The 23,721-nt window shown below is 42.7% G+C and overlaps 1 protein-coding gene across 5 annotated transcripts in view; it reads right to left on the bottom strand.

Annotated features, from left to right (window-relative positions):
* NCALD (neurocalcin delta) overlaps nucleotides 1–23,721 on the bottom strand; it is a 404,491-nt gene that overhangs the window by 368,470 nt on the left and 12,300 nt on the right. The window contains exon 1 of one of the 5 annotated variants that reach the window (XM_045049530.1): nucleotides 9,999–11,088. The exons of 3 other annotated variants lie outside the window; for them this stretch is intronic. In XM_045049530.1, coding sequence (XP_044905465.1) covers nucleotides 9,999–10,120 — 122 coding nt within the window. In that variant the 5' untranslated portion in view covers nucleotides 10,121–11,088. Of the gene's footprint in view, nucleotides 1–9,998; nucleotides 11,089–23,721 lie in introns of those variants that run through there. One more of the 5 variants, XM_045049529.1, reaches the window with a different exon arrangement.

Consider the following 23,721-nt stretch of genomic DNA (forward strand, 5'->3'; position numbering starts at 1 on the left):
GTCTCCTTTGTCCACAGAGCATCCATTCCAAGACCCCCAGTGATGCCTGAAACTGTGGATGGTACCGAGCCGTGTATATGCTGTATTTTCTCCTAAACACACGTATCTATGATACCTTTTAATTTACAAACTAGGCACCGTAAAAGATGAACAACAATAAAATAGAACAATTATAACAATATGCTGTAATAAAAGTTATATGAATGTGGTCTCTCTCAGAATATCTTAGTATATACTCACCCTTCTTCTAGAAATGATGTGAGATGACAAAATGTCTACCTGACAAGATGAAGTGAGGTGAGTGACGAATGACGCAAGCACTGTGACGGGGTCTTACACTACGTCTGAGCGGCTGATGATTTGTCAGAAGGAGGCACGTTTACTTCCCTGCAGGTTGTCCTGGAAAAACTGAAACCTTGGGAAGCCAAAGTGCCGCAAGAGGAACCTCAGCTAAGACGGGACTATGGTACTCCTGCCTCCATGTCCTGTACTGTTTTCACTACCCCATGCTGCCTTGTGGGATTATGATTTGTATTAAGAAATAAATGTTTGATCTTCATCCCAGTCCCTGGCAAGGAGGTCCTAAAACCTTTGGAATTTTCTAAGGTTGAGAGCAATAGAGATGTCTTTTGTTATGCTAACGGGGTGACTTTTGGGAAGTCCCTAGTCAACACAGGATGAGAGCTGATCTCTGCCACAGGAACCAACTCCATGATAAAAGGGCTAGAACTCAGTCCCTTCTAGACCTCTGGGAAGGGAGGAGGCTGAAGATGGAGTTCAGTGGCCAATGACTTACTCAGTCATGCCTATATGATGAAGCTTCCATAGAAACCCAAAAGGATGGGGTTCAGAGACCTTCTGGGTTGGTAAACACATGGAAATGTGGGGAGAGTGGCATGTGCAGAAAGCACAGAAGCTCTGAGTCCCTTGCCACATACCTCACCCTATGCATCTCTTCCATCTGGTTGTCTCTGAGTTCAATCCTTTCATGACACACTGGTGATCTAGTAAGTACAATGTTTCTCTGAGTTCCGTGAGCCACTCTAGCAAATTAATGGAACCCAAGGAGGGGCCTGTTGGAACCTCTGATTTATAGCTGGTCGGTCAAATGCACAAATGACAATTGGACTTGTGATTGGCATCTGAGCGGGGAGAGCAGGCTTTAGGACTAAGCTCTTAACCTGTGGGGTCAGTCACTCTCTCCAGGTAGATTATGTCAGAATCGAATTAATTGTTGCTGGTGTGGGGAAAAAAATACACGCTGGAGTTGGTATCAGAATCGAAGCCTGAAAGCCAGCAATTATTAGTATCCTGACTGTGTGGTTGACTTCACCAAGTCTTGTTAATGAGCAAATGCTCTTCTTCACAGGATTAATCAGTAAGAAGTTCTCGTGAGTTGAATTGTGTCCCCCACAAACATGTGAAGATAATGAAGTCCTAACTCCTAGTACCTGTGAACACAACATTATTTGGAAATGAGATCCTTGCAGGTGAAATCAAATTAAGGTCAGGTCATACTGGTCTAGGGAAGGCCGTAATTCAATGACTGGTATCCTTAGAAGAAGGAAAACTGGACACAAAACACACAGGGAGGGGAACATCATCTGAAGACAGAGACCAAGATTGGAGTGATGTGTCCGAAAGCCAAGAATGCAAAGGATTGTGGGCAACCACCAGAGGCTAGGAGGAGACAAGGAAGGACTCTCTCCAGAGCCTTCAGAGAGAGCATGGCCCTGGCAACATCTTGATTTCAGACTCCTAAGCTCCAGAACTAGAAGAGAATAAAATTCTGTTGTTTTAAGCCACCCAACTCGTGATTTGTTACGGCAGTTGTTAGAGGAAACTAATATAGAAGTTGGCCCTGACTTTGGGCTCTTTTGGCCTTAGCAGGAGCATATGTTTGGCTGAGTATAAAGTTATGTCCATGGCATGTGATGTGGGAGTGAGGCACTGGTCAGATGAAGCTAGGAATGTGTCTAGTATTTCCTCCTGCCCAGTCCAGGAAGGCAACTGAAGAGGATGGAAGAGATGGAAGGAGGGAGGCAGAACCAAGTGTGGTGAGAGGCTCGGACTCAAGAACCAAGCTGGGCCAGTGAGATGTGAACAAATAACAAGTATTCAGGATGGTGACTCAGGATCCCTCCTTACCCAAAGACTTGAAGGACCTCATTTTTTCCACTCACCCATATTAGGGCCACAAAAGGTAAACCAACTTAGTCCTGTGTTTAGATTTTGAACATCTGTTAGGTTTGGAGCAGCTGAACCCCAATGAACAGCGGCTGGCTCCAACGTTATATTTTGTATAATGCCAAAAATGCTGTTAGTGGGTTCATTAAAAGGTTCAATTAACTGAAGCCAATGCTTAAAATCATTGGGGAGATAATTACTCAAAATGTACACCCTGAAATGTATAGAATTACTAACGATACAAACGCAAGCCAAGAAAATATTCTTGTTAAAATGAAACGGAGTAGGGGGTAATGGAACTGAATGGTGTATCAACTCATTTTTCATTATTAGGCTTGTTTCATGGCGGAAGTACCCATTTCTAGATAGTTTCCAGGAAAAAAAGAAACATTTCAAAGACCATAATTCTCCTATTTGTGACATTCTCTTAGACCAGTCGCCTTTCAATGAAGCCAGTGAGATAAAAGAAATAAACGTTGCCAAAACTTTCCTTTTATTAGAGTGACCAACTAAATCCAATTTGCGTGGAAATGTTCTGCATTTAGCACTGAAGGGCCCACATCCCAGAAATCCGTCAGTCCTAGGCAAACTGTCACCCTACCTCTGATAAATGAGAGATGGTCACGTGAGCAAGCACCTCAGGGCAGGAAAGGGTTGCAAAGATCCAAAACTTATATTCAAGGAAAAGTCTTAGGAGTCAAATAGGTCTAAGAGATGAATCCAAAATGAAGCCAACAGGCTGAAAATCAAAGGCCACTTTTCAAGTTTACTCACCTTGGTAACCTTTGGCTTCTCACTGACCACTCCTCACTCTCCCTCTCCTCAGCCCTCACTATTCCAGGGCTCAGCCATGGACCCTCTTTTCTACGCTCATACCCCAGGTCATCCCAACCAGTCCAGGATTTAAGTACCACCTCTAGACTGACAACCCCCAAATCTCTCTCTCTGGCATTCATGCCTCTCCAGGTCCACACATCCAATTGATGACTTAACATACCCACTTGGGTCCAACTGGCACCTTAACTTAACATGTGTAAGTTTGCTAAGGCTGCCATAACAAAGCATTGCAGTCTGAGTGGCTTAAATGACAGATACTGATGTTTTCACAATTCTGGAGGCTTGAAGTCCAAGATCAAGGCGTCAACAGGGTTTTGCCTCTAAGGCTTCTCCCCTAGACTAGTAGATGGCCAACTGTCTTCTCTCTGTGCCTTCACATTGTTTTCTATCTGTGTATGTCTGTGTCCTAAACTCTTCTTATAAGAACACCAGTATTGGATTAGGGCTGGTATCCTTCTCTCCTACTCCATTACTACAACTTTTCAAACCATTTATCTTGGGTTACAGCAAAACCTAAGGAGTCTCCCTGCTTTAGCTTCTACTCCCTACAATCCACTCTTATCAAAAGCAACCAGTGTTTAAATGTAAAAAAGAACATGACACTTTCCTACCTAAAGCTCATCAATAGATTCCTATTGCCTTTCGAACAAATCCAGACCCACTGCCCTGGCCTCCAAGACCCTGTGTGCCTGCGAAGCCTTATCTTAAGCATGTCTCTGTTGCCATCTAGGCTAAACCCAATGACACACTGACCTCTCTGCTCCTCCCACACATCAAGCTCATCCCCATCTCCAGGCTTCCGCACTGCCCATGCATCCATCTGGAATGCTCTCTTCGTTATTCTTGTGACATATTCCTTTTTGTTATTCATAATTCAATTTCAATCCTCTTTCCTCACAGAGGTTTTCCCTGACCATCTAACAAAATATAGTCCTATCATCATTCTATTCTATATGAGTGATCATATAATTCTACTTTAATTAGAATTCTACTTTTTTTTTAAGATTTTATTTTTAAGGAATCTCTACACCCCATGTGGGGCTTGACCCCACAACTCAGAGATCAGGAGTCTCATGCTCTACTGACTAAGCCAGCCAGGAGCCCCTAGAATTGTACTTTTAATTCTCTTTAATTCTACTTTAAGTCTATTTTCTTGAGACCAGAACCCTTGACTGTCTTTTTCAACCCCAAATTCCTAGAGCCTAAAAGGGTGGATGGCACAGAGTAGGTGCTTGATAAATATTTATTTCTATTGAAACAAATGAGTTGCACATTCAAGGAAGAGGTGCTACCTTTTCTCCAGGGTGAAGACAAACTAGACACAATGGGTTACTTCTCTAGTGATTTCTAGAAATACAATCACAGCCCTGAAAACATGGGCACAGCCAGAAGTCATGGATGTGGAAGGACTTGAGAAGGCTGGCAATTCCCAGGTAACTGACCTATGCTTCACAGTCTTAACTCACCTAAGTCCTAGCCTATCTAAGCCCCATAATCTAAGATATTACAAAAGGGTCAACTAAGCACTAAAGACCTGAAAGCAACTAGGACAGGAGAAAAAAAAATGAAGAAAGGCAAAAAAATTGGCCCATTCACTACATCGAATGTTCATATCACACTTGATAGTCTATGCTTATTTTTCAGGGTTCTTAGTCACAACCAAGGGGACCCCACACCAAGATCCAAACCCAAGGGCGCTCAAGCAGGAGGTGATTTTACTTTATTTTATTTTTAAAGTTTATTTATTTTGAGAGAGAGCACATGAGCGGTGGAGGAGCAGGGAGAGAGGCAGAGGGAGAGAGAATCTCAAGCAGGCTCCATGCTATCAGCACAGAGCCCAACACAGGGCTCAATCCCACAAACCATGAGATCATGACTTTAGCGGAAATCAAGAGTAGGACACTCAACCAACTGAGCCACCTAGATGCCCCGAGGTGATTTTATTATCCTCTGCTATTGTGTTTGTGCCTTCTGTGGCTCATAACTATAACATGTTTATTCCAGATCCATTACTCCTGACAAGGTCATCACACACAGATGCTGTTTCAACAGAAGTTGAGTGAGTTACAAAGGCCAAGGCCATGAGTTCTGGATGCCCACATGAGGCCGGATAGAGCTTCTTTGTTAGCATCCATTCCCTGGCAATACTCAGTAACCTCTTTTCAAAGTACCTCCTTATTCTGTGCTCTCATCAACTTATCCCAGCATTTTTACCACTGAAACCTTAGTCTTCCTGCTCTCTGCCCTGACAGCACCTGTCTGATAATCAGACAAAACAGAGTCTGCAGCCCTGACAGGTACGTAAGTCATTATTTTCAAATTTGAAATTACGGCATAATAAACCTTCACCCTATCTCTTTCTCTGGTTTTCCCATGGACTCTCCCACCCTCAACCCCACCCCCAGCCCCCCCAACCAGCCAACACAATTCAGAATGTACTGCAAAGGCAGGGCCACAAAGCAGGCCACACACTGCACAGTTTCAGAGCATACCTTTCATAGGATGTGAATGGCACTCTCCACACAGCCCCAGTCACTCCCTGGCAAAGGCAAGTGGCAGGAGGCAGTAGAATAAGTCTAGTCTGTGCTTGGGGTATGAGTCGTAGGAGGCGCATGAGTACATCTAAGAAGATCTGCATGAGGGCTAGGTCGGAAGAAGACCAAGAGTGAGAAAGAAGGCTGAAATAACCTCTATTCGTCCTTCCACATCCCTGGAGACTGACCTGTGTGTGCCAACCTCCTGGGGCTCTCTTGCCCTCTGGCTTCTAGATGGGTTCAGGCAATAGGAAGCACAGGAGAAGACTAGAATTCAGGATGAGAGACAGAGATTAGGGTATTTCTCCTCCCCATTTCTTCGCCGCCAGGCCACAGTTTGGTACATTTCTCTGCCCCAGGCCTTGGCTCCCGTCAGGCCTCTCTCTCCTCAGCTACTACTCTCTCTGCTTCGAGAACAATTCCTCCCCTTAGCCCTTTAGGTCTGAGGATCCTCCCACTTCTAGTAGTTCCTGGCCCTGAGGTGCTTCGCCATCCCTCAGTGGTTTCGCTAACCTTCTTGACATCCTATAAATACTTCTTTTTTTTATTTGGGGGAGGGGGAGCACAAGTGAGCAAGGGGCAGCGAGAGAGAAGGAGAGACAGAGGTGGGACTCACCCAACACAGGGCTCGAGCTCACAAACTTAGAGATCATGACCAGAGGCAAAGTCAGATGCTTAATGACTGAGCCACCCAGGGGCCCTAGAAATAATTCTTAATTAAACTCTCCTCAATCACCCCTTTTAAAGGTTCATTTACTCAGTGATTATTAATCAAGCAACTCTGTTAAGGCCTTTGTGATATGCTGTAAAAGAAATAAAAATGAATAAAACTGGTAGCTCACTGTAGAGAGTCTGTCCTGGGCATCTTTCTTCTTCCTCTGACATCACACCCTGCCCTTCCAATGAGGAACTCATTCCAAACACTTAACTTGAAGGGATTTTCCCTATGTCTTAAATTTAAATGTATTAATTAGTTTTAAAATAAGTTTTTTAAAAAAGGTAGATCTTTTATCGAAAGGCAGTAAGTCTATATCAAGATACAGAATTGATCCTTGAAATACGATTTAATGACTAAGCCCATTTGAAGTGAAAAACGTACCCATACACATTAAGACTGGCTTGTTTTCTTAAAACTGCAAGCCCATCGAAAATAATAAAAAGTAGTTATAGCAGGAATTCAGTAATTCAGATGAAGGTTTGCTGCATTAATTTAAAAGTCTAGGTTACAAAACACTCTTAAAGAAATGCAATCATAAAGCTTTTAAGAAAACGCTAAGGGGGCGCCTGGGTGGCGCAGTCGGTTGAGCGTCCGACTTCAGCCAGGTCACGATCTCACGGTCCGGGAGTTCGAGCCCCGCGTCGGGCTCTGGGCTGATGGCTCAGAGCCTGGAGCCTGTTTCCGATTCTGTGTCTCCCTCTCTCTCTGCCCCTCCCCCGTTCATGCTCTGTCTCTCTCTGTCCCAAAAATAAATAAACGTTGAAAAAAAAAATTTAAGAAAAAAAAAAAAAGAAAGAAAACACTAAGCCTGGAGGCTCTAAAATCTTATGTAGTAGAAAAACAGCTATGAGGAGGGGACCAGCTTTAGTGAAGGGAATAGGATTTGAGATTTGCATCTCAACTGTAAACTCTAACTTCTTCTGTAAGTACTTAGAAACAATCTGTTTCTTAAAGAATTTAATTTCTTCTATGCAATGCTAGTTGCACTCTTGACTTCATAAACTTACGTCCACAACTGCATTGGTCCAAAATGGTAAATACGTATCAGCAAGCCCAGTTCTAGTGCAGTGCCTACCTAAACAACCAAAATTCCAAGTTGACATCAAGATTTCGTTCACAGTGTTATAAAATGGAATTGCCATATGCCTAATGTCAGATAATGATATTCAGGCTGATGTTATCATTAACAAAAAGTCAGAAATGGCACTCTGTCAAAAAGAAGACCAAACACTTATCTGACCTTTCCATTTCGCACTCAGTGGAAAAAAAAAAAAAAAGCACTTTCCCATCTTAATGCAACCTGAAAACTCAGACATAAAATCTAAATTATTTTCACATTTCCCATTTATCAACACCTACAAGAAAAAGGTCTGATTAGCATATGCAGCACACCCAAGCAAGATGAACAAGCTTTGTTCGGATCAAGAAAACCAAATACATCGCAAATTTCTTCCTCAAACAGGAGCTTTTTATAACTAAATTCAAGACTGAATAACTCACAAGATGGTACTTCCAGATATTTTTATTAATATGATATTAAGTTTTGAAAATCCCACAATAACCAGTTTTTACAATTTTAAAGAATCTAAGTTATTTTTATGAGATGTCTTGAAGAAGGTTTTTCTTTTTTTTTATTTTATTTTTTTAACGTTTATTTATTTTTGAGACAGAGAGAGACAGAGCATGAACGGGGGAGGGTCAGAGAGAGGGAGACACAGAATCTGAAACAGGCTCCAGGCTCTGAGCTGTCAGCACAGAGCCCGACGTGGGGCTCGAACTCACGAACTGTGAGATCGTGACCTGAGCCGAAGTCGGACGCTTAACCAACTGAGCCACCCAGGCGCCCCTTGAAGAAGGTTTTTCAAAGTGCTTCCCGAAGTAGTTCATTTAAGCCAAAGCCTAGTCCTGGAGGGCTTTGCCTCTAGGAGACCAGGGGAAGAAAGCAAAGCTCACACTACAAGAGCATAGCTTGGAAACTGTCGAGAAAATTGTCCCCAACTGCAAATGCTTAAGGATTCAAACAGATATGTGTGCCACTGTTAATAGCGACATTAGTCCCAATAGCCAGAAGGTGAACAACCCATGTCCATTGACAGGTGAGCAGATAAAATGTGGTATATGATGAGGCAAGATGACAGGCCGCAACACCTCCCCCCCCCCCAACCAGGTGGGATATATGTGATATTCCTCAGGCACTCCTGGCTACCCAAGAACAAAGAAAAGGGGGAAAACAAATGGTTAACCGATTGAGGTCATAGTCCTGCAGGACCTAAGTCTCCATCACCCCTCCATAGTGATGTGGGAAACAAAGGCAGAAGGAAATGGCAGATAGAACTAAATTTCCTTACAACCTGCAGCCCAATGACAAATACTTGAGGCTGACAGAGTAAAACGTTTCTCCAGGAACTCCTTACTGTCTTAATGTTAATGCTTCGCTAGAGGGAAAAACCCCCTTAGCTTGACAACAGCTAGGCCTCCCGAATCCTGGGAGTCTTCTTAGCATATGAAAATCTCACTGGAAACTTCCCCTGGACTTTACCTCCCCCAACCCCATAGTATATAACCAGCCTCTCCTCATGGTCCCCAGGCAGCCCTTCCTGCCCACGGGTCCTGTCCCTGGGCTTCAATAAAATCACCTTTCTTGGACATCAGCTCCGGACCCACAAGCACCACCGTCACCCCAAGAACCTCATCAGTAGATACGTACAAATACGTACGTATTTTTTCCTTAAAAGAAAAAAAATTCTGACACACGTACAATATGGAGGAACCCTGAAGACATGAATGCCAAGTGAAATATGCCAGTCACAAAAGACAAATACCGTATGATTCCACTTATGTTAGGTACCTAGAGTCGCCAAATTCAGAGACAGAAAGTAGAATGGTGGTTGCCAGGGGCTGGAGGGAGGAGGGAGTAAGAAGTTATTTAATGAGTACAGAGTTTCATTTCAGTTGGGAAAGATGAAAATAAGTTTCGGAGATGGATGGGAGTGATGGTTGCACAATATGTGAATATACTCAATATCACTGAACTGTATAGTTAAACTGGTTAAATGGCCCATTTTATATTATGTATATTTTACCACCAAAAAAAAAAAAATGCTTACAGGGCATGCAGGCCTAAGGAAGGGGGGGGGAGGAAGTAAAAGTATAAAAAAGTAAGTTTTATAACAGCAGGAAGAGTAGAGATTCTGGCGAGCAAGGGGGCATGTGTCCTCTCTAAAAAGAACAGATGTTTGGGGCGTCTGGGTGGCTCAGTCAGTTAAGCATCCGACTCGTGGCTTCAGTTCAGGTCATGGTCTCATGGCTTCATGGGTTCAAGCCCCCATCAGGGTCTGCGCTGACAGCTTGGAGCCTGCTTGGGATTCATTCTCTCTCATTCTCTCTCTGAGAGAGAATGGAAGGAAGGAGAAAAGGAGGGAAGGAGGGAGGGAGGGAGGGAGGGAGGGAGGGAGGGAGGGAGGGAGGGAGGGAGGGAGGGAGGGAGGGAGAGAAGGAAGGAAGGAAGGAAGGAAGGAAGGAAGGAAGGAAGGAAGGAAGGAAGGAAGGAGGAAAGGTGTTGCTTGACTTGCCGATCGCCGCCACGTAGAAACTGAACCCAGTATTCTAGGTAGATATTATGATTTTTCAAGAGAAGTCTAAAATCCACATTTTTATGAGACCTCTTCTATTTTCTCTTTTTAAGTTGGCAACAAATTTTTTAAAGTTCAAAAAAACCCTACCGGTCAAATAAAGCATGTGTGCAGGCCTCCAAACCTTTTGGTTTAGACAGCGAATTGACATCATTCTCTTTAGGTATGAAGGCCACATGATCCAGGGAAGCGGGCGGAGTCCGGAACAACATCAGCTTGCGCAGAGGAATTATTTCCAGCCGGTGTAGTGGACCTAGGCACCGAATGGAAAGCCTACAAATGTATCACAACCATACCCTTATTCTAGGAAGCTACAAACAAGTGGAAATGGGGTGTTTTACGTGTGTTTAGTTTTGCATTTGTATGCCTAAAATGACAGCCTTTAGAATTCCTGAACATGTAAGAACAGACTGTTCAGTTAGTGGCCAGTTTAACCGATGCCCACGGTAGTCTCAGATAAGAAATGAATGTGCCATTAAAGAAAGGGTGTAATAAAATGTGGGCAGCATTTATCCAAATCACATGAAGGACAACTCAGCAGTATTAATACCCCTAACTCTTGCAAATGGGGCTGTGGGAACCTGAATTCTAAAATAAAATCCGTGGCTTAATCTTCTGTCTCACAAAGTTGGGAGACAGGCAGTGATAATTTCAAAATAATAAAACATCTTGGAATAAGCTAACATTTACCAGTACAAGTCATTGTTTGAAAAATACAACTCTGGAACAGAATTAATAGCCCTTAAAATGCATCTTCCGTTCTTCAAAATAGCGAATTTTATTTTTTATGTTTATCCTATTATTCTTGTTTGATAGATGAGGCAAATAATGTCTTTAGGGTAAAAATGCAATCTGAATTCATTGATGGCTAGGCTGTAATATTCAAATAAAATTCACAAGTGTTTAGTGAGCACATTTTGTACGCTCAGTGTTGTAATGGGCGTAGAAAATGCGTAAGAATTGTGTCCATCTGCCTTCCCCACCATTAACATTCCCCCCAAACAAGCTACCTTACATTTCAAATGGGGCAACAAGAAAAGCAAACACAAACCAGTGAGAGGTCAGGAGAGGGTAGAATCCATCCTGGAGCTCCCCTGGGGTCCACACGGTAGAAACATTTTGTGCTATAATATCCTCAACCCTTGTTGAGAATCACCTTTTTTTTTTTTTAAGTTTATTTGTTTTTGAGAGAGAGAGAGAGAGAGCAGGGGAGAGGCAGAGAGAGAGGGAGACACAGAATCTGAAGCAGGTTGCAGGCTCTGAGCTATCAGCACAGAGCCCGATGTGGGGCTCAAACCCACAAAGGGCAAGATCATGACCTGAGCTGAGGTCAGACGCTCAATCGACTGAGCCCTCCAGGCTCCCAGAGAGTCGCCTTAAGGCATAAATATCAGAGTTGGAAGAGACCAGAGGACATTCAGCTATCTTTCACCTTCGGTAGGTAAGGATTTTATCTCCATTGCACAGATAAGGCATCTGAGGCTCAGGTAAGGGATTTGTCCAAAGCACATAGTATGTGGGAGAAGGGACCAGAACCCAGACCTCTGCTTCCAAGGCATGACGCCACCTGTCCCCATTGCGTCGCCAGCAGCAAATACTCTTCACTCATGCAAGAGGCATTTAACGAGTGTCTTCCTTCAGTGTGGCAAGCTCTACCCAGTCCCACCAGATGTCTGATGCTCAGCTTGTCACGTTGTGAAAGTTTAAAGGCAAGAGCAAGGGGGAGGAGAGAAGAGACAAGCTCTGTCTGTGTTTGGTGGTGCCTCACAATGTCTGCACCTCTGAGGGGTCACTACAGGTCCATTCCTGGTCTGCAGCTCTGCAAATTCAAAAATTTGATTTTATCCGTTCCTTCAAGGGTGATGAAACCCTGGGGGACCGACTCACGCTCAAGACACAGACTAACAAACCAGAAGGCAAATTTACTCATGAACAATGAGAAATGGATTGTTTTGGTGGGCCAACATATGCTTCTATTCTGCTTTGCAACCCCTTTGGGGAAACCAAATCAGGAAGAGGAGATGCTTCAGAAACTACAGACTCAAAGAAAGAGGGCTTTGGTGGACGGGGCTTCAGACAAACCACATAGCTACTCACAAAATGCCTACCACGTCTACCCTCCAGTGTCTACCCACGTTTTCAGCCTGTGATTGCCACCTCTCTTCCCCAACACACCCTGTCCCTTTCTCTGCAGGCTAAAATAATATTAACAACTAGCTAATATGAATAACTTATTGAATGCCTACACAGGCTGAGTACAGGTCTAATAGTTGAACATGCATGATCTCATTTGATCTCCCCAGTGTTGTAAGATAATTTTTTTAAAGGGAGAATAATGACAGAAACTAAGACTCAGAAGAGTCAACTTTCACATAGTCACACAGCTAAGCAAACCACTGTCAGGATTCAAACTCAGCAAATCAGCCCCCAGACCCCATGCTCTTAACCATTATGCTACTCTGCCTACAGGCACTCCAATTCCCTCAGTGGCCATTTCATGCGGCGCTGCCTCTGGTAAAGCCTTCCATGATCCCCTGACCAGATGTGCCCCCCTCCTCAGGCCCCATTGCTCCTCTAGCTTTTGCTGCATTTGTAACTATCATCCCTAGATTTAAGGCAACTCTATTTATATTAGCCTACTCGGGCCACCAGAACAGAATATCACCAGCTGGGTGACTTAAACAACAGATACTTAATTTCTCACAGTTCTGGAAGCTGCAAGTCCAAGATCAAGGTGCCATTAAAGTTGGGGTTTGTTTGTTTTTGCTGTTGAGGTGCTCTTCACGGCTTACAGAGGGCCACCTTTTCCCTTTGTCCTCACAAGCCTTTTCTCGGTGCATGTAAAGAGAGAGATCTCTGGTGTCTCTTCCTCTTCTCAGAAGGACCCCATCAGATTAGAGCTCCACTCTTATTTTTATGGCTTCATTTAACCGTAATTATCTTCCTAGAAGACCAATCTTTAAATACAATTACATCGGGGGTTAAGGTTCAATACATGCATTTGGGAAGAGTAGGGGAACACAAGTCAGCCCATGGCAGCATCTAATAGCGAATTATACTATAAAGAAAATCATATTATTGGAACGTTCCAGGAATGCCTTTAAGGCTTTCATTTGCAAATAACTCAGAAGGACAGTGTTGAGGGTCAGCAGAGGTCCATCACGCACCACTGATGAAGAAAACCCTCAAGTTTCCAAAGGCAATATTGCAGAGTAGGCTCTGGAGGCAGACTTGGGTTGCATTCAGTGATGGCTGTGTGGCTCTAGGCAGATGGGTTACCCTCTCAGAGCATCGGATGCCTCCTCTTTCCTTTTTAGAGCAGTCCCTTGCCTTTGTACAGGGAAGGGATAAAGACTGATTTAGCTGATACTGATGAGGCAACCAAGGGCAGTAAAGAGGCGGGTAGTATAGGAGGTAACTAGATTTCTGCTTAATTAAAAGTAATGAATATCCTCTATGGCATCAGGCCAGGGGGTGCTTCCTGGGGTCATTCAAATCATATATAGTAGGGAAAAGCCCTACTACTAAGAATGGTAATCACTGTTTTAGACCAACAAAGTATCCAGAGATAAGACAAGACCTTTTTCTTCAGGGTGTGTAGGGATTTCTCATATTTTGTGGCCAAACAGCATTCTTTGGAATACTCCTCCACATTTGAGAAACTGCCTACCTTGTGAATCCTCACTTCCCCAAGATGGAAGTCAGGAATTTGCCTACCCAGCCTGCCTTGCACCCAAGGTGCAAGCATGTGACCTTGGCTCCACCAATCAGCGGCATCCATGCAAAAATTCTTTTCAGAAGAGTGGCATTAAAGAAAGAGGTACCATGTGGAATTCACTGTAGTGGGGATTGGTGGAGTATGGCAGAGAAATACCCAGTTTGCAGAGGCAACAGTGATGGTATCCCTGGGACCCCACCAGGAAAAACTTACTCTCTGGTATGAGCAGAGGGACCTATGTTCTTTGGTGGTCACACTAGGGTCCCACTGGAGCCACTAGTGGTATAATTTGCATAGTGTTCCCGGCTGCATGCCCTCCAAGGCTGACTCTGGTGCTCCCAGAAATCCTTTGAGCTCCTTAATATCCTTTAAAAAGAACTCCCTTTAGGGGGCGCCTGGGTGGCTCAGTTGCTTGAGCATCTGACTTTGGCTCAGGTCATAATTTCACGGTTCATGAGGTCCAGCCCCGCATCAGGCTCTGGGCTGACAGCTCAGAGCCTGGAGCCTGCTTTAGTTGCTGTGTCTCCCTTTATCTCTGTCTCTCTCTGTCTCTGTCTCTCTCTCAAAAATAAAATAAAAACATTAAAAAAATAATAAATTAAAAAAAAAAGAACTCCCTTTCTGTGTAAACTAGCCAGAGTGAGCACTGTTGTTTGCAGCTGAGAACCTCAAACCAGCATAAAACCAAATAACAGTTGTACAATTAAATGAGTCAAGAGAAAAGAAACACATTTTGGCATATGAGGGGGCTTTTTAAATCCTATAAATATAAAATGTTAAAGAAGTAAAAGAAATTAAGGCAGCTGTCTACAAAACTTTGATAGGCAAAGGAAGCTGATCGTCTGTTGCAAAAGACAGCTGGACCATTGATGTGGTGATTTTGTCAGCACACCTACACACAACCTACTACTACTCAAGACTTGAGGTTGCATAGATTCAACCTGTATCTGTGAGCACGAAGACTTGCTATTCTAACCTCTCCTGGACTCGAAGTTCCTGATTTACGAGACAGTTAAAAACAAAGCTATTACTTCCCAGTGGGTATTAAGATCATCGATATCTAAACAGGGCAATTTAATCATTACCTAGATAAACTGGGTCTTAAATCCTAGACTCTGAGAAAAGTTTACATAAAACCTTTATGTAATTCACCAAAGTCATTTCAATGCCAGAACAACTTAGACTTGAAACAGAGGGCACCTAACAAAAGCCTTTCAAGTCTTATCACCATGCTTGATCAAAAACTGAAGACAAAACGATCCTGCAATGGGCTTTCTCAAAAAGATACAAGTCTTAATAATAATTTCCTTTGGCTTAATAACATTCTCTTTCAGGATTAATGACCTAACAAATGAAGATGTAGGCCTTTCCAAACACTTTGGATTTCCTAGGGTTTGGGATTTATCACACACAAATAAGATAAGGTCAGTGACCCAGACTCCTTACCTTGAGTCCCAAAACCTTGCTTATGGATATCCAGTTATTTATAACATATCTGAAAGTATTCCAAAGTAGACATGGGTTATTTTTTGCCTGGGCAGCATCCATTCCCATTTCTTTGAGTACTAACATCTCCACTGTCACTGGAGACCATACTCCCTCATTTCCAGTCCATGTGCTTCAATAAGGAGGTGGTTTAACCCCTCTCCAGAGGTCAGCAGCCTGGCTGCCATGTTTGATTGAAAGACTGGCATGTAATCAATTTAGGGCAATGAGAATAAAGAATTTTGATGGAACTATAGAGAAAGAGAAGCTGCTTGTTGGGGTGTCTCATCTAATAGCCTTAGAGCTTCTGATTAGTGTCTTGATATCATGGAGAGACTGCTTGATGATGAAACCAACCCAGAAGAATATAGAGCAAAGAGATGGCAAGAGACAAATTTCTGACAATATTATTTGAGACATGGATCCAGCCACACCTTTGCCTTTACAGTTACGAGAACCAATTAATTTGATTTTTTTTTCTAAGCCCCTTTGAATCAGGTTTGTAACATTCGCAACCTGAAGAGTCTTAACAGATACAGATTCCTTTAAGCTAAGACTTTATAAAGATAGCAGAAGCGTTAAAGTATTTAGCTTTAAATACTAAAGTATAAAATAAGCTTGTACCAGAGATGTTAAATCCCTGCTATGAACAACTTCCCATTCCAGCATGAGCTGCCTTACCCACAACCCCCTGCTCAGAGAAACGGTGCTGAAGAAGTCTGTGCACCAATGGATCTGTGAAGTCTGTGTCACCAATGGACCTGGGATGAACAACCAACCCAAAGGTACCTAATTATTTTGCTGGCAGGCTCCATTGATTGTATGGCCTGGCTCAGTGAGCTGGACCAAACTCTCACTTATGAGTTAGAGCCAGGAGATACTGAGGTCTCAGCCAGCGGCTTTATGGGTTGGCGATTCAGAGGCCATATGTAAAATGAAGCAACAAAAGAAGACAGGAGAGAAAAAGAGAGAAGCCAATTGAGCAGAGACCACATGACCTCTGAAAAAGATAATTACCCCATTCCCAGTTTTCCTGTCTGCTGTTTTGGCCCCCATGAGCCCAGCTATACTCTGTTCCACAGGCACAGAATCCTTTCAAGGGGCAGTGTCGTACATGAGTTAGAGAGTATGGCTCCCAAGTGATCACCTGGGCATGAGTCTTGACTCCTTCCACTCCTTCCACTCACATGCCTAAGGCCACATTCTCTACACCTGCCCTTCTACTGAGTAGAATAGGGATAACACCCTACCTCCCCGGGTATGGGAGAAAAGTCTATGTGATAATATACTCTGGATAATGTAATGATAGCAGTAGTCATTGTCACAATAAGCCCCTTGTACTTGAATTAGTGTAGTGATATTCTAGTCCTTGACAACTGAGAGGGCCCAAACTAAAGCAATAATTCTCTAAATGATTAACTTAAATATAACTCTATTTCTACACAACATATATAGAATTGTCAATGTCCAGATATAATTACAGTGTAAAATCCTCTTTAACAGGGGAAAGACTTGGCCATGAGAGTGCTGAGCTGGTAACACTTGAAAGAGAGTACGATGTTCTCGTCCTCTTTCTGTATCATGCCCTGTTCCTCTTGGGTCCCACACTGACCCCCAGCACCAGTTAACTCCATTTACAAGGGCTGATAGGCCAACACCCGAGACTTCTCTGTCTGCAACTGCTTGCAGCTTGCCTGGGGGTGCATTGTGTGTGCCCCACAAAAGATGCAGATGCTGCGAGAAACAAGAGAATGTCTATAGACTGTCCTGGCTTTTCGCATGAAGGAAACAACTAAGCCAAATCCAGAAGCCTTCTCTCATTACTCAAACGACTGTACTGTGATTACTTCCTGTTTTGAGCAGGCCCACTCCTTCTGAGGTTGGAAAAACATTCACCTAGTGGCTGAGGGTTTTACTCTGTTTTGTCCTCTCCTGTGAAAGCTACACAAACAACTGTACAGACTTTATCATTCTGAACTATTGATCCATGCTTTCCGGCCTTAAAAAAAAAAAAAAAAAAAGATTTTGCTAAAGAAAGATAATATAAATCTGGGGTGCTTGGGTGGCTCAGTTGATTAAGCATCTGACCTCAGCTCGGGTCATGATCTCATGGTTTGTGGGTTCGGGCCCCGCATCGGGCTCTGTGCTGACAGCTCAGAGCCTGGAGCCTGTTTCAGATTCTGTGTCTCCCTCTCTCTCTGCCCCTCCCCTGCTCACGCTCTGTCTCTTCCTCTCTCTCCCAAAAATAAATAAATATTTTTTTATGAAAAAAATAAAAAAGAAAGATAATATAAACCACCTTTCAAAGATCCTTTTTTATTTAGAAAAAAAAACCCTCTATTTCCACAGCAAAAAATATATGTATATATTTTTTAAATCCACACAAATATGTTTCATATCTGTTCCCCAACATGCATTAAGAATAAGAGGCATACAGGAGCCCTGAGAAAGGAACAGAAGTTTTTTCTTAAGGAAAAAAGAACTTTTCGCAAAGACCCTGGTGTATTGGGTTTTGCATTCTTGGCTAAAAGGTAATAATCAAAGGATGACATCTATATTCCCTAGGTCTTTCTCTCTCCCTCCTTTTGGTAGACTCAGGATGTGAGTTTTTGAGAACAATCACCACTCTAAAAATCAGAGAACTCGTGTATTCTTACAGCTGCAGAAGAGGGCCAAGGGAGAGAACTGAACGTGTCAGAACCCTCCAGTGTTTCAGGCTAGAAGACATTTCCGCGGGGGAATAAGCCACTTTCTGACTCTACAGTCAGTCCCTTGACTTACAAGCTGATCATGTTCTAAGTTTCTGATCAAGGTCCAACCTGGAATGTTTAGAATCTAGAATGTCTTCTCCCCTAACAACAATGTTAAGCACTGACTATGTCACCCTAAAACAGCCATTCTAACCCCAGAATTCCTAGGGGATTACATAGTTTTGTCCTGTGGGTCCTGCACAGTCCAGACGTAACTTGTGACCCTCCTTTATGAAAATGCATTCAGAGTTCCAAATAAGACATAGTGTTTCAGGGCTTCTGACCCTACAGGACTGTCACCAGTGCCAAGACATCAGTGGTGGCCAAGGCCTGCCCTCCTTCCTCTCACCCCACCCACACTGACCAGCTAAGGGCACCAAAATGGGTAAGGGTAGGAGCAGGAGGGGTCCTTCTGGTCCCTCCTTCTGGTCCCCACTTGGTCACCAGCAGAGAAGGCAAAAAGCAGGAACTTGAGGCCAGCAGGGTGAACGCCAGGGCCACAGTGTGCAGGAATTAGGGGGGAGGGGAGCAGAATTCTCTGAGGCTTGGGCTGGCCCGTTCCCCCAGCTCAGCCAGGGACTGCCTGTGCTCTTAGCTTTCATTTCCACTGTTGGTTGCTAAGTGCTCTACATAATGCAAAAGTAAATAGTTACACAGAGCAGTTTGGAATACACAAAAACACACATCAATCAGCCACGAAAAAAAAACCTCTCAAAGTCTCTAGGTTTATTTTTAGATCCTGGTTGGCCAAATGAGTAACCTAAATGTCCAGAGGAAGAGAAGCTGGGGCTGAAAAGTGTATTTAGAAACAGGAGACACCAATACTGCAGGTCTCCAGGCCGTCTTAGCTTATAAAATATGCATCAGTCAAGTCCTCAGGTGTTTTAAGTACCTCACAGCAGTGCTTGAATAGGGTCCGGGATCCAATGCACTCACAAGACTTGCTCAATAGAAAACATCATCCCCTGTCACGGGGTTTCAAGACATTACAGTGAGGGTAACATAAAATACTGATATCCTTTAGTGAAGGACCCAATTTAAGAAAAGTAACTAAAACAATGTTAAAGTAATGAGTGTAAATCCACTAAGGAGAGTAAAAAGTGTTTATTCACCTTATATTTCCCATGACATCTGGCAGAGGGCCTTGAATAGAGCAGACACACAACAATGCTTATTACATAAATAATAATACCCTTGGAAGAGCCCTTGTTTCTAGGCAAAAACCATTATGACCTCCCTGAGATTCTCCATGTGGTGCTCAAACTAGCCAACCAGACTTGAAGTTTCAAAGATAAATTTATCACTATAAAAGGAAATCAGAAGAAACAACAGAACGACAGATAGAATAGAAGATAGCGAACCGTCAGGTTGAAAAGCAAGAATAACCCTGAGCAACTCATTGAGATTCGCTTACTTCTTCACCTGTAAAATGAGATTCTATTTGTCGCCCGACCACCATGTGGCATCGCAGTAGAGACGGATGAACAGGTGCACTCCAGCCTTCTCAGACAACACCCACAAGCTGCCTGGTCATGTCCAAGTTACAAGGCAAAATCTGGGCCCAATGGGACTAAGTTATTTTCAGCGTAACCACCTCATGCTAGGAAAATGAAAAATCATCCTTCCCTTAGAAAAGACCCTTCTGATTATAATGCCACGTGTTTATAGTTGGGAAAAATGCACAAGTAAAAAAGAAAGGTCATTTGCTTTATGGAAAGTTTAAAAAACACACACGCACACAAAGTACCATTCAGTAAAGGGTGTTGGGACAACTGGTTCGCAAGTCAAAAGAGAGAAATAATCACTTTACCTCCTCATTTCCTCCTTGCTCTCCACCAAAATAAATTATAGTTGAGTTAAATAATAATACGGGGTTTTTAATGTGAAGAATTCTTTAAAACCCGTAGAAAACAGAGCTGATTATTTATTAAACCCTGTGAAAGAATGCAGCAGGCTGTCCTATCAATGGAAGAAATTATGGTGAAACATTTACCCACTTAACAACAGAAAAACTATAAGCAATGGGCAAGCAATAAATACACTGGGGAAGTAATCATAGCAAATGCGTCTGAAGATATTTTATTACATATTATTAAGGATCTTATGCCCATATGTTTTAAGGGAAAAACAAAGCAAGTTTACAGAAAAATTTGTATACTATGACTGTTTTGGTAATAAAAAATGAGCCCCTTTTGTATTTTAAGAAGGCTGTATTTATATGCTCCAACAAGGAGAAAGGGGAGGAGACACAACTCGGGCCTTTAACACTGGCTACCAGGGAGGCATGGGAGTAAAGGCCAGCCAGGAAAGCCCTTCCTTTGTGTGTCTTTGTCCTGAATTGTAATTTGAAAAAAAAAAAAATGTAACTGATGAGAAAAACATCCAAAGGCAAAGAATATGTAACAGAAAATTAGGAAAAGAAGAAATGCAGCTAGTATACAATATGAAAAAGAAATGTTCAGCCTCACTAGTAATCAAAGAAATATAAAGGCAAATAAAGTATTTTTGGTGACCGAATTAGAAAAAACAAAATGTCAAAGTGATGATATCCAAGGTAAGAGAAAAGTAGATGAAACCCACACAATCATACAACACAAACTGCTTAAATTTCCAAATTATTTTCCAAATTTGCATTTAGAAAGCAAATGGCAAAGTGAGTCAAGAGTTTTTAACAAAAGTTCAAAGATCCGGGGCGCCTGAGTGGCTCAGGTGGTTAAGTGTCAGACTTCGGCTCAGGTCATGATCTCACGGTTTGTGAGTTGAAGCCTCGCATCCGGCCGGCTCTGTGCTGACAGCTCAGAGCCTGGAGCCTGCTTCAGATTCTGTGTCTCCCTCTGTCTGCCCCTCCACCACGTGTACTCTGTCTTGCGCATTATCTCAAAAATAAATAAACATTAAAAAAAAAAAAAGTTCAAACATCCAACCTACTAAATCCACTGGAAATATATTATAGGCTATAATCTTATATAGAGAAAAAGATTTTGTGCAAAAATAGAACAAAAAACTACTTAACATTTTGACCAAATGACCAAATGGGACGGCTAAGTAAACTGAGGTATATCCATTCGATGGAATAGTACATGCCCAATTAAACACTGTCTACAAAAAACATATAGCAAAAATATAAAATTCTCATAGAAGCAAAAACTTCCATCTCTTTTACTCTCATTTTTTACCTCTGACACGAATGTGTGAGGGTTTTTTTGTTTTTTTTTTTCCCCACACCAACAAATTCTTCAACTCTCCGGATGCCGACTGTGTCCTATAATCCCAGAGTTAGCGCAGACCCCACAGACTGGGGGGCTCAGTCCCACAAGACTGCCCCCCAATTCAGATGCCAGTTGTAAGTCTCGGATACTTGTACTTCTGACCAACTGGCTATAAATCAGGGGTACCTATGATGCCCTCCTTGGATTCAATAATTTGCAAGACTAGCTCACACAACTCAGAAAAACAATTTACTTGCTAGATTGCCAGTTTACTGTGAAAGGATATGATTCCGGAACAGCCAGATGGAAGAGCTGCATAGAACCAGGTATGGAGGAAGGGGTGTAAAGCTCCCATGTTTTCTCTGGGCAAGCCACCTTACCAGCACCTTGATGTGCACAGCAACCTGGAAGTTCTCTGAACCCCACTGTTTAAGCTTTTTTTTTTTAAGTTGTTACTTAAATTCCAGTTAGTTAACATACAGTGTAGTATTAGTAAATTCAAGCGTATAATATAGTGATTCAACACTTCTATACAGCACCCAGTGCTCATCACAAGTGCGCTCCTTAATCCCCATCATCTCTTTAACCCATTTCCCCACCCACCTACCCTCTGGTAACCACCTGTTTTTTCTCTATAGTTAAGAGTCTGTTTCTTGGTTTGCCCCCCTCTATCTTTTTGGCCCTTTGCTCCTTTGTTTGGTTTCTTAAATTCCATATATGAGTGAAATCATATGGTATTTTATGGAGGCTCCATTATGTAGACACGATTGATTAAATTATAGGCCACTGGTGACTGAACTGGCTCTCCAGTCCCTTTTCCCTCCCTGGACATACTCTTCTTACCCCTATCACTCAGAAATTCCAAGGGTTTTTAAGGAGCTCTGTGCCAGGAACTGAAGACAGGGACCCAATATACATTTCTTATTACATCACAATATCACAGCTTAGGGTATATGGCAAAATAGAAAATTAATTTTTAAATTACACAAAAATATGACTAGGTAACTAAGAAAAATATTTCTTTATAAAAATAATGAAAAGAAATGTTCCAAATATTAACCATGTTTGCCTTTGAATATTTGGGTCATGGTAACATTTTTTCCTTCCTTCTAATTTTCTAAAGTATGCAGATCTTATTTCATGACAATGCCTTACTGTTATAATGACAAGGTCGAGGGTATGGAGGAAACAGTGCTCAAGGTCTAGGAACATATACTTTAAATGACTGCATTCAAAAAAATCTAAGGCACAGTCTTCCTGTTCCTCTCTCAAGACACTTCAGAGGCCAGAACTGCATTCTGATTCTCACTGCTTGTCCTCTGGCCTGGCTTGGAAGTGACTGGCATGTCTTCCAAAGGGTGAGGCAGTGGGAACTTAACATCACAGGATTCCCACATCCCAGACCTTCTCTTCGGACAAGTCCCAGTGCAAAACCCTATCAAAGAGCACTTCCTGTAAATGTTCTACTAGAAACTTTAGATCACATGTCTAAAGAAATGTGTGTATGTGTGTGTGTGTCTGTCTGGCCATCTCACCTTCTCTGTCCTCAAGGGCACCAAGCCACACTGCAGGACAATGATGCAGCAGTCTACCTCATTTATCAAATGATTAATCTAAGTGATAATGATAAATCTATTTACCTAAATAGAATAACATTGCAAAAGAGTGAGAACCAAAGGACCCTGAGCCAGGACTGTGCCCCAATATTAAATTATTTTAAATAACAACAGATTAAAGTCCATCTCTCCTCTCACGCTTGCCATACAATCCAAAGTAATATCTCAGATTCCTGGTGCAGTATTTCAGGCCCTCTCCCTAATACTGAGTTAGGCAAAATATTTCCCCTTCAGGTGCATTTAATGGTCAGATAGACACTCCAAATCCCTTATTGCATAGTACTTCAGAGATATGTATCATATATACCTTTACATAAAAATAATCAAAGAATGGGGATCCTGGCTGGCTCAGTCAGTTGAGCACGTGATGCTTGATCTCAAGGTTGTGAGTTCGAGCTCCACGTCGGGTGCAAAGTTACTTAAAAAATAAAATCTTTAAAAAAATAATGAAAGAAAATATTCCAAATATTAACACTGATTTATAAAAAAATCTTAGTGAAAGATTAGTGCTCCTCCAGGGGAGGAGCAGAGAGGGAGGGAGAGGGAGGAAGACAGAGGAAGAGAGAGGAAGAGAGAGGGAGAGAGAGAATCCCAAGCAGGCTCCACGCTGTCAGCGCAGAGCCTGACTCAGCGCCCGAACCCATGAACCGTGAGATCATGACCTGAGCCGAAACCAACAGTCAGATGCTCACCCGCATGAGCCACCCAGGTACCCCAGTAAAAGATTTTAGTAAAAACAAAATTTAGTGAAGAAAATAATGATCCCTCCAATACATCTCCTTAGTCAATTCAAGTATTTGCAATAACTTGCGTGACAGTATTTTCTGAAAGGTGGTATACTTACACCTTTGTTAGTAAAGAACAGCCACAGCAGCAGCAGAACTTCTGCATGTGAGACGTTGAGCTCACGCTCGCATGTGTTACACACTTAACCTTCTCAACCCTCACAACAACGCCAGGAAGCAGCACCACTGTCACCCCAGTTGTTACCTAAAGGTACAAGCTCCAGGAGGTCACGCAGCTAATACGGGACAA

Source organism: Felis catus, chromosome F2 (assembly GCF_018350175.1).
Source record: "Felis catus isolate Fca126 chromosome F2, F.catus_Fca126_mat1.0, whole genome shotgun sequence".
Classification (NCBI taxonomy): domain Eukaryota; kingdom Metazoa; phylum Chordata; class Mammalia; order Carnivora; family Felidae; genus Felis; species Felis catus.